This window comes from Phaethon lepturus, unplaced genomic scaffold (genome assembly GCF_000687285.1).
Source record: "Phaethon lepturus isolate BGI_N335 unplaced genomic scaffold, ASM68728v1 scaffold10746, whole genome shotgun sequence".
NCBI lineage: Eukaryota > Metazoa > Chordata > Aves > Phaethontiformes > Phaethontidae > Phaethon > Phaethon lepturus.
The window spans coordinates 148,890-162,880 of NW_010548308.1; the positions used below are offsets into that span (position 1 = coordinate 148,890).

Consider the following 13,991-nt stretch of genomic DNA (forward strand, 5'->3'; position numbering starts at 1 on the left):
CAGGGTACGCGGGGGAGCGCCCCACGCGAATCCATTGATTTTTCCCAGTTCATAGTGGGGAAATATGGTGTCGTGGTTTAGCCTTAGCCAGCAATTAATCTCTGATTAATATCTACCCACCTCTTGCTTCTTAATGCGCTCAGCCCCTTTTCAGTTTATCGCCACGTGCTGGGCCTTAGGGGGAAGGCTTGCACAGTCTGACCTGGGCATGGTGAACCTACATATGTCTCTGCAGTCCAACGCCTTTTCAGATACTAGAATTATGAGAAGCTATAGTGCAGAAGCGTAACTGGAGAAAGATTTTTTTGTAAAGTATTACGTTGAGCTTTTCCTCTTACAATTTTAGAGTGAGGTTTTATGCCTTCTATGTTACTTGAAGCATGTCCCTCCATGCGTCAGGTAACTGCACATAAGCATTCCCTTCTTTTTCTGAATTTAGGATGATTGCAAAGTGTCCTGGACTTCTGAAGAAAATCTTTTGGAAGTTTATTATTGGGATGCAGCTCATGAATGACTAACAGATTACACTGATGTCTGTTGATAGCATTTTTGTAGTTCTGTAAATCACCATGACTTTTATAATGCTCCCTACCTCTGTTGTAAATTTGCTCCTGTATGTACTTTACCCTGATTGCATCTGCTAAAGCCGGTGTTGCTTTCAACACTGACGTATGGAAATAACACTACATGCAGCGTCTGCAGGTGCATGTGTATTTGCATTATCCCCACTCTATCCCACAGATAAAGACTCCCCTTAACTTACACTTGGCTGTGCTTCATACAGACATTATTCAAACACAACATGAAATTGCACTGCTGAAAAAGCATGCACAAACCTGAAACTCCTTTGTCTTACAGCAGCTTTCACATATGCAGGACTTCCATGTAGAAACTCTCAGTGAAGAGAATGCAGTGTGCAAGAATGGTTGCCATTTATATGGGACGGAGGCCATAGGTAATCAAGATGTATATGCAATGCTATTTCCACAGCTTATATTGGCGAAGGTCTCTTGTGCTGTTGGTGCGTATGCTCACAGGTCTTTCACCAGTGAGAAAGTCATGCTACCAGTCACACCTCATTCAAATTACGATAGACGGACATTTCCTGCTGTTGATGTGACAGAGGAGAGCATTCTGCCATTAATCTTTTGGCATTCTTTGACAAATAAGAACGCAATTACACCAAGAAGTGGGTTTTCATAAGGGTATATCTGAAGAACAGAAACAGATTGCATTTATAAGATGTTTCCGTGCTTGTATTTGGTTTTGTGCATTGCAGATGCGCTCCCGATGTCAGCAGGTGTGTGTAGATGCTATCACTGACTTGAGAAAAGCAAAGCCTGTTTGGCACAGGTAGGTACATACCCTTGCAAACATTGCAATGCTGATTCAAAAAGGAGGTTACGAGCGTGCAGTTATACTCCCTCGCTTAAACAGCTCTTTAGCAGGGGAGCAACGTGAGGCATTTTCTCATACTGTTGAGAAATCCTGCCATGGGGAAATCAGTCATAGTTCAGATGAGACCAACTAAATCGTTGCACAGATTAGTCACGAGTGCAGAAGTGGCAGGGAATGGAGGCTGGGATGCTGCGTTCTGCTTAAAGTTGGGTGCAACTGACCGTCGGGGACAGAAGCCGGAACGGCTGTTACGTGTTTTTATTACGGAGTTTGGGTTGCTGCAATGTGTATTTGGGAGTAATAGGAAGGGCAGGGGCTCTGCAGGCCTTTGGGATGCCGGGTACTTCGTGGTTAGTGGCTGTCGGTGAGCTCATGGACAGAGCGGCAGCGTTTCCCGGCGCCTGTCGTGGACCCAAGGCCACAACGCAAGCCGTGGTGGCTCTGTTGGCTGCCATCTAATGGCCAGACGAGAAAGCAAACTGACCTGGTTTCAGCCTGCGGGCTGCGAATCGCTGGGGATTCTTGAGCGAAATACGCGTAAAAATAACAAATGCAAGCTTGTGCGCAAAGGTTTAAGTGTGTTACACGGGGGCTTCTACTGCCATTAAAAAATGGTGTGATGCCACAGCAGAAAACTGCTACAAACTGGAAAAGAATTCCCATCTTTGCGTGGCTATATATTGTTTTTAAACATTGCAGATCTTACAGCAAATATCAGTCTCTATATGAGTGAAAAATGCATAATTTGAGCCATTTAGAGCCAGTGAATAATTCTGTTCTACCTTCTCTTCTCCAGCTCTCCCCTCCACTGACATGCACACCCCCATTCTTTTATGATAATGCGCAATATATAAGATCTCTCGCTGACGGGGCGCGTTAACACACACCTATGCCTCTTCCTCTCGGGCAGACCAGGGTGGCATCTGCAATACCTGACACCAGTTCCACCGCACAGAGAAAGTGCTCGAGGTAAATCTCTGCTAGAATAACAAAGAATAGACGGGGAGATGTTCTGCTTTAATATCCGCTCCATCTTTCTTATCTATATTAGAAACGTCTGTCACCAAGTGTGTCTGAGTAGAGCTGAAATTATGAAGCACCTTCTAGATTCTTTTATCTCCTGGAGTAACATTAATACTTATAAGCAGTAAAGGATACTGGGTGAAGGAAAGACCATCGCTTGCCTATGCTGGTGCGTTTGTTTAGGAAACATGCCTTTTAATTTCGTAATGTTATTTGAAATGCCTTCCTCTGCTGTAAGAAAATACCCACTTTTGTTATTCTTCGTGAAACAGAAGCTGAAGATAGCAGGCTTGCTCACAAAAGCCCTGATTTGAATATGCTAATGTTAATTTAAGCATTCAGTTGCCAAATTTTCATGTGAGGATTTTTTTTTTTGTAGTGTGCACATTTAATATTTGTATATCCATTATTCTCCATGCTTATCTGATCCACAAGCACTGAGTAAATATTGTCTTTGAGTATGATCTACAGCAGAAGTCAAAAAAGACACTGCAAAATGGAACTCCTCTTCCTAAATATGGATCTCCTTTTTCCTTGACCTTTCCCTGGAAATTCAGGGAACCTACTTCCACACCCAAAGGGCTTAGAAATTTTTTTGGGGGGGTTCAAGCTCTCAATCTAAATACTACAAATTAGAGCAATTTCTAATATGGCATCTGGCTGAAGTAATGGTGTGTGTGAATAAATTCCTCTTCCTTGTAGCTCTGCTTGTTTTGAATGCAAATGGTGCAAATAGACATTACCTCCTTCAACGGGAAATGATGATCAATGGAACATTTAAAAATAAATTTCTGAGTAATAAAACTGTGACAATAGGAAAAAATTCATACCTTATCTTACAGAACATCGTCAGGGGAAGGAAAATGGGTGAAAAGCTTAACCATCTTGAAAATAAGATCTGATTTCTTTAAAATGTGTTTTCTGATGTTCTAACCCAAAGCAGAAGGTGAAGTGCGTTACTTTAAGTGAGATACTGTGGGTGTGAAATACATTGAAACCCAGTGAAACATGCCCATTTTGAAAAGAGAAACCTATCAGTTCGCTACCTACCATAGCACTGACTTCACTGAGGTTGCAATGGACGCAATTTTGCAAATAATCGGTATATCAATAGTGCTGAGTCTTTTCAATAGTCTAGTGGCTTCATAGCTGCTCTTTCTAAAAAACACAACCTATTTCATATCCTACCTTTACAATGAACCTACAGCTATGCAGTAATGTGTTGCAGTAGTGCATTAGCACGGGCACCTCGGCAAGGAATTAGGGAAACTAATACTGCTGGTACTGAGGGAGAGTTACAGTGGTCTTATTAATGGATTGCATTAGGGTAAATAAGTAGAAATTGTCTGTGGTTCCTCTGTTCCCCTAAAGGAAAGGAATAAAACTGGTTGAAAAAATGCAGTGATATTGTGTGGGTACTAAATTTTCTTGACTGTAACTTTGCCTGTTTTGCGGTTTGCTGAACCATGAGTCTTTCATTTCTGAAATTGTTCCGAAGTGGAACACACGAGGGGAAAATAAAGCTTGTATGAATGCAGAATAATTTCATATAAGTCAGTGAAGTTATTTTGCTGAAACACTGGTAGAAAGAAGAAAACTGGTCCTGCAGACTGTTAGCCCTTTAGGCCAAGGATGGTTTTGTCGTGGGAGGTAGACTATGGCAAGTATATTGTGAATGCTCCTGGAACAGTACTGCAGCCGGCAACGTCCCCTTTGAATATTCTACAATTAACAATAATCTGGAATCATAAAGATTGCAGATTAGTCAATCTCTGGATTATGGTTTAGCTATGAACTTCCTTTAAGAAAATGTCATGGCAAATAAAATCTTAGCTTAACCAGGAACACTTCTCACTTTTCCATCTAGCTCCACTCTTTCACTTGCTTAGAGATAAGAGAATTTCCAGTTTCTTCACCACAATCCTGACACACGTGCTGGCAGTCACAAGGATGGCCAACACTGAGCTCCAGACTTACAGCCATGATTTTTTTTCAGATGAAAGGGTAATTCTAGCAATGGGCGCTCTCTGAAGTCACCAGTTCGTACATTAGAAGGAAACTGGCAGCTTTTCACATCTGATAGTAATCCCTTACAGAAATGGTACAGCTTCATTACTAATTTAAGTATCTTATCGTTATTTATTATCTCTATTTGACTGTACTGTTCTGGGTTTTAGCCCGAACCAGACGTAGTGAGATACTGCAAGGCACTCATAGCTCAAAAATCTGTAGAAGGTGGCTGTGAGGTTTCCAGCTGATTTTAGCAGAACAATATGTTTAAACATGTAGTTCAGCAGCAACAGTTGTATGCGAGGCACCGTGGTTTAGTGTGTAAGAAGCAGACACTGCTCTTGAGACCAGATTCTGAGGTAGCCTTCGGCAAAATTAGCAACAGGTTTGACAAACAGATGGATTCATGCGACAAAAAGCATGCTCCCCTTAGGACAAGGGGCAGGAGCGGGGAGGAATAATTTACGGGATCCTAGAGTTTTCCTTCCATGTTTGAAAAGTCACTTTAAACTGTTTGAGTAGTGTTAATGAATGCATCCCTGGTTGTCATACTTTGCAGTCATCTTCATTGATTTGACTGTGGAGTTTGTATATATAAATAGCAAAGAAAGCTGAATCTTTGCTTCTCCTTCTAGCTTCTCTGGTATCTGAAGTACTGCAGTACAACATTCTTCTCTGCATTCCTCTAGTGCTTTGAAAATGCAAAATGCCATTGAGTCCTATTTTTTTTGATGATGAGCCATATTACAGCAAACTTTCTTAGCCTGAACCTCTATTTAGCTATTTTGCTCCTTGCAATCATGGCCTTTGAACAATACTTTGTAACCTATTGCCAGCTGGTAACTAACGCTGACTTCTGTCCATCTTCACCAAAGAATGGTCTAGTGCAGTTGTGTTCATACTCAGTATCTTTAAAAACAAAGCAGTAAAAACATGTTGAGATTTTTTTCTGACCCAATTGGCGTAGACTCAAGGTGGTGGTCTCTTTCGTGTATTATTTTAACTGCTTTAGATAGAAGCAATTTCACTGAAATCAATGGTGCAGAGCCAGAGCAACTAAAAGGGTGCTCAGGTCAAAGGCAGGCTTAAGTATTTTTGGAAAAGAGGAAGACTACTCCGTACTACAGCACCACCCAAAACAACACGCAGAGCTGAGCGCCCCAGCTGTCCAGAGTAGGATGTGGGCAGTTACAACTCATGCCCTCTTGTTAGGCATCCACTTTGAAGAATTTTGACTTAAATCAGTGTTGCTTTTAAAAATAGTGTACCCTGTTCAACGTAACCATTGAAAATTCTTCAGAAATAAATTCTGAGTGCTTTCATTGTTATGTAAGGATAATTTGCAGAGGTGGCTGAAAATTGCTTGTATTTGGACTAGCTGACTTTCTGCTTGGTTGCATCCTGAAGGAGAATTAGCCTTTTTTCTCTCAAATTGTCCGCAAAGCTCAAGGAATCGGTTCAGATCTCCCCGTGGCCTTTGCTTTCCTGCTAGTTGCTGCATTTTCACAGGGATCTGTTTCTATTCCCACTGTGTCCCCAAATGTGAATGTCCTGAAATTTGGAGAGATTCAAATCAATGCCACGATCTGAACAGATATAGGATGTACCTCTGCTGTTATGCTTAATTAACTTAGGACATTCTAGGCTTTCTCTCCAAGCATCAGTCTTCCTTTCTCCCACAGATACTGTGAAGTCCCGCTGTGAACCTTGTTGTTATGACCTAATTTTTCTACAAACTGAGAGATTTAATTTGTTCAGGTGCCAGGCAAAGGGAACACAAACTTGGAATTCTCCTGGCTACTCTAATTTAGCTGCCTGAGATTTGAAAAACCAATAGGGGAATTATCTTGCAGTCTCTACATTGTAACTTAATAATTAAAACATAATTAAAAGGATGATACCAGTTTATTTAGGAAAAATGGCTTTTTTTTTGTGGGTCCACCCAAGAATTTGTGTCCTGCTGAGTTGAGATGGTGGAGCTGGGATTGATTCCTCTTGCTAGGGAAACCCTCTGTTATTGAAAGTGCTGCTGTCACTTTTTTGTTCCAAAACTAACTCACTCTTCAAAATAATACTAATTCCTAACTGCATTTTCAGATGATTGTGATATTTTACTAATCTGCCCTTTTCAGGTTCACTGTTATTAGCATGATCAGATAGTTTCTTCAGAGAATATGGTGTGGTCCAACAAACACCTCTCAGGAACTTAACAGTAATTATGTATACATGCTTTATATACATATATACACATATATATATGCCCATCATATATATAATACTGCTGTATACAAAATGCTGTCTAATTTGTAGCCTTGTGTCACCAGTAAATCTGAGGAACTTCTTACTGAAATTATGTTGGCAAGTACAATTAATACATGACAAAGTACACAGTCTGATAATTCATTCATTGGCAGTAGGAGGATTTAATATTTAACGTCTTAGTGCTTCCTAGATTAACTGTGAACATCCGTAATGAATACTGGCCACTTCAGACCATTTTGACTTAATATTTAATACCAGCTTCCTCAACATTACACTCCCTTCTAATAATCTTGTCACAAGGATGCTGTTACCAGACTTGACGAAATATAAATACATAAATTCCTGCAAGTCTGCACAAGTGACAAATAGTTAGCAGTTTATTGACTTACAAATGCTTTATCACTTGCAGTTTGTGAGTCACTCTCATTGTATCCCATAGCTATATTCAATCAACGCACAAACATAAGACCACTGATCTACATACACCCTGAGTTAAGCTGAAAGTATGACTGAAAAATACATGATTTGATTCTTCTGTATGCATTATGTAATGTGGACTAAATGATAATTGTATGTCTAAAAAAACCCAAGTAACTTCATAGAAAGCCAGACTACAAAATGCACTGAGTGTGCATTAAATGAAACATTTAAAAGCATTTAATTGGCAGATGAGCGAAATACAGGAGAATGATCAACTGCCTTGACTGAATCAGCTGGCCAAAGCTGTTGTCCCGTGAGGGACCATGCATTTTGGAAAATCATATGTTGAGGAAAATCCAAGGTACTTTATTTTGCAAGTGCATGGCTTCTGAGAACTGCCTATTTTAGTTCATTTTGAGGACCCCAAATGCATGATACTGATGTAATTTATTCCTTGGCTGATTGCCTAACTAGCACGTTACAATTCAACCCAAACACTGCCTTTCAATGACATTCTCAACATTCCCTTGGCAAAATGATCATCTATGAAATTGATCTCTTTCATGCTACTTTTTTCCTCAACCTCCTCCCAGTTAATTGTTAACTAGTAAAATTTCTGCTGGTTCACATAAATAACAGCTTAAATGACTTGGTGTAACACTTCTGTGGTGCTCAAATAACTTAAAAATTTGTTTCCCTGTATTTTGTCTGGATGGCTCCGTTCCTTTCCAGTGGCCCACTTTGGTTTAAATCAATGTGCTGGCGAGGGTTTTCCACTAGGACTGTTACTAGTAAGACACTTAACTATTGTTACTTCCATTGCCTACTGAAAGACCTAAATAAACAGTTTCCACGTGTTCAGCTTGCTTTTGCTCACAGAAAATAGGAACAAATTACCAGGGAATGAAGTGGAGTATTTCAATTTATCCTCCCTAGTGAAGATGTTGCCAAAATTGTGTAATACTACAGTGCTTTCAAGGAAACCAGAGACTGCCCTGGTAAGAGTAGCTGGCGGAAGCGCAGCTCAGCCCGTGTGTTTGCACAGCATTTGTTACTACACACATCATTATAAAGGGACCAAACCTTGCCCTCTTATCCGCATCTATGCCTCTCGTAGGAACAGCGAAAGGAAGTAATTTGTGAGCAGTGTTTGACCCTCGGAGAACTACGCGCATCTGCTTAAGGCTATTTTTCCACACACAAACACTTTTCAGCAAAACGATTTAGCATGTGTTTAACTTTAGTTATTTGTCTTTAGTGTCTTTTTGAGTGCTTTATCAAGCTACAGCAATCATCAGCTGCTTAATAAATATTGGATTAAAGTCTGTAAAGGGAACTAACACAGGTATCAGAAAGACAAAAATGAAAGAAGATTGCCAGACACTACGCTTTTCTGTTTGCAATGCACTACTGTGTTCTTTGGCTGAAGGACATTTTAAAATGATACTGGAAATTGCAACACCAATATTATTTTTGACAATAGTAAAGTGTAACAGGGACTGTAATCCTGGCAGTTTTCTGGATATATGCAGTGAAACCTCCCCAGAATTTCATGCTCTTAGAGAAGACTACAGAAACAAAACTATTAGCACCAAATACACATTAATAGTAGTTGGAATTCAGCAATACTTTTGGGTAGGTGCTGAACTGAAAAATCTGGGCTTTGAATTGGTAGGTGTTTGACATGCCAGGATATTAGTAGAATAAATGTTCACTAATACAGAGCAGTAAGTAATTTGGATTTTTAAAATTATCACAACAGAAGGAGAGAAGATAACAAAATCTTAGTTTTTTTAAAGCATTGGCACATGTCAATATATTGGTTAATTACAGACAACTTAAAATGGTTGTCTTCCAGTGCACAAGTAAAAAACTCTCCAGCAGTAAGGACATTCTTCTGGCACAGCACTCACTACAGGAAGTGCCACCAATAGTGTCCCATTGTTTTACTTCTCCTTGAGATTTTGCACAGCTCTGCCCAGCTGGATTGCTATGCTCAATTTCCATCCCGCTGGGCCTCTGTGCCTTTGCGTTCGCTTCCTCTCAATACGCAGCAGTGCTGAATCTTCCGTGGTCCCCACTGCCCATTGCTGGGGCGTGGAATCTGTCTGACCGCCTTTGAGATCTCAATGCCCAGATACCTTCAGCTCCCAGGAGCAGGACCAGCTCTCCCACATTTTTCAGTGAAATACAGCCTTTCCAAGCCATTCAGCAAAGTCAGAGCAAACACTCAGATTTGAAAAAAAAAATACCACCAGGCTTTGATACTCGCTCTCCTTTGACTAAGTTTTGAGGGATACATAACATAGCCCTAATAGCATGTTGCTGACTCCATATCCAACAAGACATGTGGTCACTTATCAGTTTCATAACCTCCACCACAATTTGTATGATGTACTGCGAAGACCCCTGAGCAGTATTCAACAGATTCATTTTTCCTTTCGTCCTCATAGCCACCCCACACATTTGTTGTTCTTCCTTCCTGTGTCTAGAAAAAAAACCCTTCTTGTGACCAATTGAAGACAATCTGAAGTTTTAAAGTTTAAATACTTAATTGGAAAAATTTATATATATTCTGCATAATCTGAGATGAGTTGTAGTATGAGTGGATATTTTTTCAAGCACAGGGTCAGCTCAAACTCCTTTCACTTCCACACTGTCTCGGCATGTACTCAAATGCAAAGCTTTAGGATGCCTTTGGGGTCACGAGGGAGGGAGGCTTGTAGCCATGCTTACCCTGACCTGAGGCATACAGTGCAGGCAGAACTGGGGTGCTGCAGCCAGGAGGGCACATGAGCCACCAGGCTCACCCCAAGGCACTGACACAGCATGTCCTCCGAACAGAACGGATTTGTAGGTAGCTTAGCCCTACAGCACCCTTTGATCAGGGCGTCTGATAAAAATTATGTCAGCAATACATATCCTACCTTGGGTGCTACTGTATAAACACGGATCTGATTTGGGAAACAGTCTGAGCTTTCACCCACCTTTTGTCCCATGTCACCAATGTGTACGGCTCGTGTATTGAATCTAAAGGCTTAAGTAGTTATGAAATAGCACTATTTACCATTCCCAACAAACCAACAGTAGTTCTGTGTTAGAGTGCCGGCTCAACTTTGTCTGCTTGAAATTCCCAGTACTGAAAATATTAAATGACACTATTGTTTCCATCCATAGAAATTGGAAAATAATAAAAAATAATTTTGCTTTCACTTTTCTTCCCTTAGCAAATGTAAAAACTAGGACTTAAAGACAGGGCAATATCCAGTCCATCACTACTGGCATGAACTAGGCATGTATTCTTTGGTTTGTGTAACTGTGGTTACTCTAGTTCACAGGGACACATTTATAGATGTATGTGTACACATGATCTACAACTTCCCGTGAGATATGATTTCTCCTCCAATATAATGTTGGAAGTGTAAAGAGAATTATTTAATTGCGAGAATAGCTTGAAGATCCATTAAAGAGAGTTTTAAGCATTTTGCTTTATTATTGCTCTTCTATCAAGATAAACAGACGATATTTTGATATATGCATTACGATTTGCTCAAACACAAACTGATACAGCTACAACTGAGAACGTTAAACTGGCAACATTTCAGTCATGACAGTTACACTTTATGTAAAATTACTTAGTGCTATGTTTGATATTAAATATCAACAGTAATATTAGGTTAACAAGTAGAACTACATCACTGTCTCTAAAAATATTGCCATAGTAGGACTATTCGCACGGGTTCTGAATAACGATCAGGAGATACTCCTTATCTGCAAAAAGATATAAAAATGTTTAGTTAAAATATTTTATCTTATTTCTTGATAAATACTCTTTATTCATCTACTCCCCTCCAACTTTTTATTTGTTTATGAAACATAAGCAATAGCAAAGGCATTTATATAAAAAACATTTAGAAAATGTAAGCACTTTGTACAAAAATCTGAGATTACAGATAAAGAAAAATCTGTATCATAAAGCTTAACTATACCATATTAGAAGTATTTTAGTAAGCAGTAGATTTGCTTTCAAGAAGCTGTAAAGATATTTAAACAAGATGAAAAAAGTCACAGGATAAGCACCTGGAAGCTAGCTCTTGTTATAATAAAAACTTTTGACATCTGCAGCCTCTTCTGCAGGTGCAGAGAACTTCTTTCAGTTCACTAACTAGTTTATTCAAAATTGAGAACCCCATTTAGACATGAAAAAAGCAGGAAAGATTTGAATAGGCTTCTACTATGAATAAATTCTAAGCATGCCAGACTTCGCCTACTAATTCTAAAAGCCTGGGGAAGTTTTGGAAACAATTCAGTCGGATAGCTATTTAACATTATCTATTTTAAATGAAACATCTCCTGAAAGCATCCAGTGAATTTAGTAGGGTCATACCAGCTTTGGAGAGTTAAGAAGCTGTACTCCTGCACTGTCACTTTCATCCAAAAGCAACTTAATATAAATCACAGGTGGTTCATTTGCCATCTTCTATTATAGTAAAATACAATCAAGCTTTTGAACAACTGTTCTCCCAGTTGGCAAAAAAGCTGCACATTTTATACCACTTATTTTCAGGTCAACTGAAAATGGTTACTAGTCAAAGTAGCACCTCTAAAAAGGAAGCGAAGGGCAACGGCAAAATAAGAATCAAGTGCATCAGTTTAAATCAATGAGCAAAAGACACGATTTAAAGAAATGCATTAGGTGTACACTCCAAAATAGAAACTAAACTAAAATTTTAATCTTAGTATCAGGTGACGACAAATGTTGACGCTTAATGACAACGCCAGATTTCTTTCACACATACTGGTTTCATAGCAGCATTATAACTAACTCCAGCGAGGCGGGGTAACGCATACCTAGTGCGGTACCCCCGCTCTACACTTGCTATGAAACCAGCATCAGGGGACTACCCCAGTGAAGGCTGTCCATCACTGCAAGCTCAGAGCCAGCGCCCTCCCCAGAGGCTATGCTGAGGAGATCCCTGCAGCTTCCTTTCTGCTCTGCGTGCCTTCACTGGGTATTTCTGTCAAAATCCTGCATCCCGCCAGCCTCTCGATTAGCTAGCACACACGTTAGCATCTCAGCCCCAGCCAGTCACTTCCACTTTGCCTGATTCACCTTGTACCGGTAATTGACCACAGCGTCACCACGGCTCACCTGGCCTTATTATCTATTTTAGACACATAGCTAACAAATTAACATATACTTGTATTTAATGCAAATGAGAAACAGGTTGCTATATTCCCCTGGTTGTTTAAAGGAAAATAATTACATCACAGTTACTAGGTTGGGGATAATACTGCACATTTGTGACACAAATCCCACCCTGATAACATACCAAGTAAAGAATAATTTTTAGAAACAACGTATTTTTTGCATCCATTTGGATACATACATACACACACACACACACACAATTTGATACATATAGTAACACATATATGTCCAGTTTTCCTGTGAAAACCCATGGAAACCAGACCATTAACCAGATCTAGACTTGTTTGGTTGCCTCCAAGCTTGAATACTATAAACTCTGAACATTAAAATCCTAACACATCTGGTTCCATGGTGAATATAGGGCTATATTTTCATATACTTATTTTCAAAATGCATTTTCTATCGTAGCCTTATTTATGAAGAATTAAAAGAAACTTAAAAGGACATACAATTCTATTGTTATTTAATAGAAATATTACCTGGAGCTACCATAATTTCATGTTTCTTTGATCTGATCCTAAGAAAGGTTAAATCATTCTGAGGATCAATATCTCTCACTGTGCTCCTAGCTTTCATGGTGAGCTGATGAAGAAGGCCTGCATACTGGACTGTTGTAGAGTTATCAAGAGTTGTTCTTATTGGAATTCCTGCAAACAAATAATTTTTTAATAATCATTCAGTTAAGTTGCATATTCTTCATATAGAGCAGATTATAAAAGAAAGAGATTTCCTGTTTTTTTCTGTTTTGTAGCAGAAAGGTGTTACGTTGATTTCCGGTATCTACATGCTTTTAAAAGTATAATTTACATTAATCAGGGGCAATTAAACATTAGGTTGCCTTATGAAACTTACAGAAGAGCCTAATTGCTGTTTAAGGCTCTTAAATACCTACTGATGCTTCCTCAGTTTAACACTGTCACCGTGTGTAACTTGGCCACAAGAATCTAACCCACACTTTCACTGTAGCACTTGGCATGTGCAGTGACAGAAATGGCACATTCCTGGTGACACAGCAAGAGCAATCAAAGGGCAGAAGTGGCGCGTTTGCATTTGGCAAGCAAAACCACTCTTGGAACAATTCCTTCCAATTAGCGGCAAAATATTGACAATTGGTAGTACACAGTGTATTGATTCCAACTATGAAAAATATGAGCACGTAAGTCAAGATTAATTTTTGATGATTTAATGACCGATTGCTTATCAATGATTTGTCAAATCATGTGTTTTATATCGATAGGCTACCAGGTGAAACTAAAAACAGGGTTCACAGTAATCCTGCAAGTGTAAAACTGTTTGGCTTCAATAAGCTTGTTTCACTAATAAAAAAATTATTTGATCTACTAACAAAAACAATAGATTACAAGCTGGCAAGGCAATTTTCTCTTTGCATACATTTGTATTGTGTCTTCTATATGGATGGGATAGGAATACAAAAATAAAGTAATAGGACTTAAATTGAAGAGTTTGATTATGAAAGAAGAATTATCATGCAAAAATAGTGAATGCCAGGTAAAGAATTAGAGGCAAAGGAGTAAAAGAAATAATAGAACCACCTCCGATATTAAACTATTCCAGAGTTTTCCTAGGAAAGTGTTATTTGCATCACTTGAAATCTGTGTCGTCACTGGAGAAATAATTACGCATTGGTAGGATATATAGTGTAGGG

General features: G+C 39.3%; 1 protein-coding gene across 1 annotated transcript in view; it reads right to left on the minus strand.

Annotated features, from left to right (window-relative positions):
- Positions 1 to 10,840: 10,840 nt before the first annotated feature.
- The window catches only part of DYNLRB2 (dynein, light chain, roadblock-type 2), a gene marked incomplete at its 5' end in the record, with an annotated part of 5,931 nt that continues 2,780 nt past the window's right edge, over positions 10,841 to 13,991 (minus strand). The window contains 2 exons of the mRNA XM_010289919.1: positions 10,841 to 10,884; positions 12,805 to 12,972. Of these exons, the coding sequence (XP_010288221.1) occupies positions 10,841 to 10,884; positions 12,805 to 12,972 (212 nt within the window). The remainder of the gene's footprint in view (positions 10,885 to 12,804; positions 12,973 to 13,991) is intronic.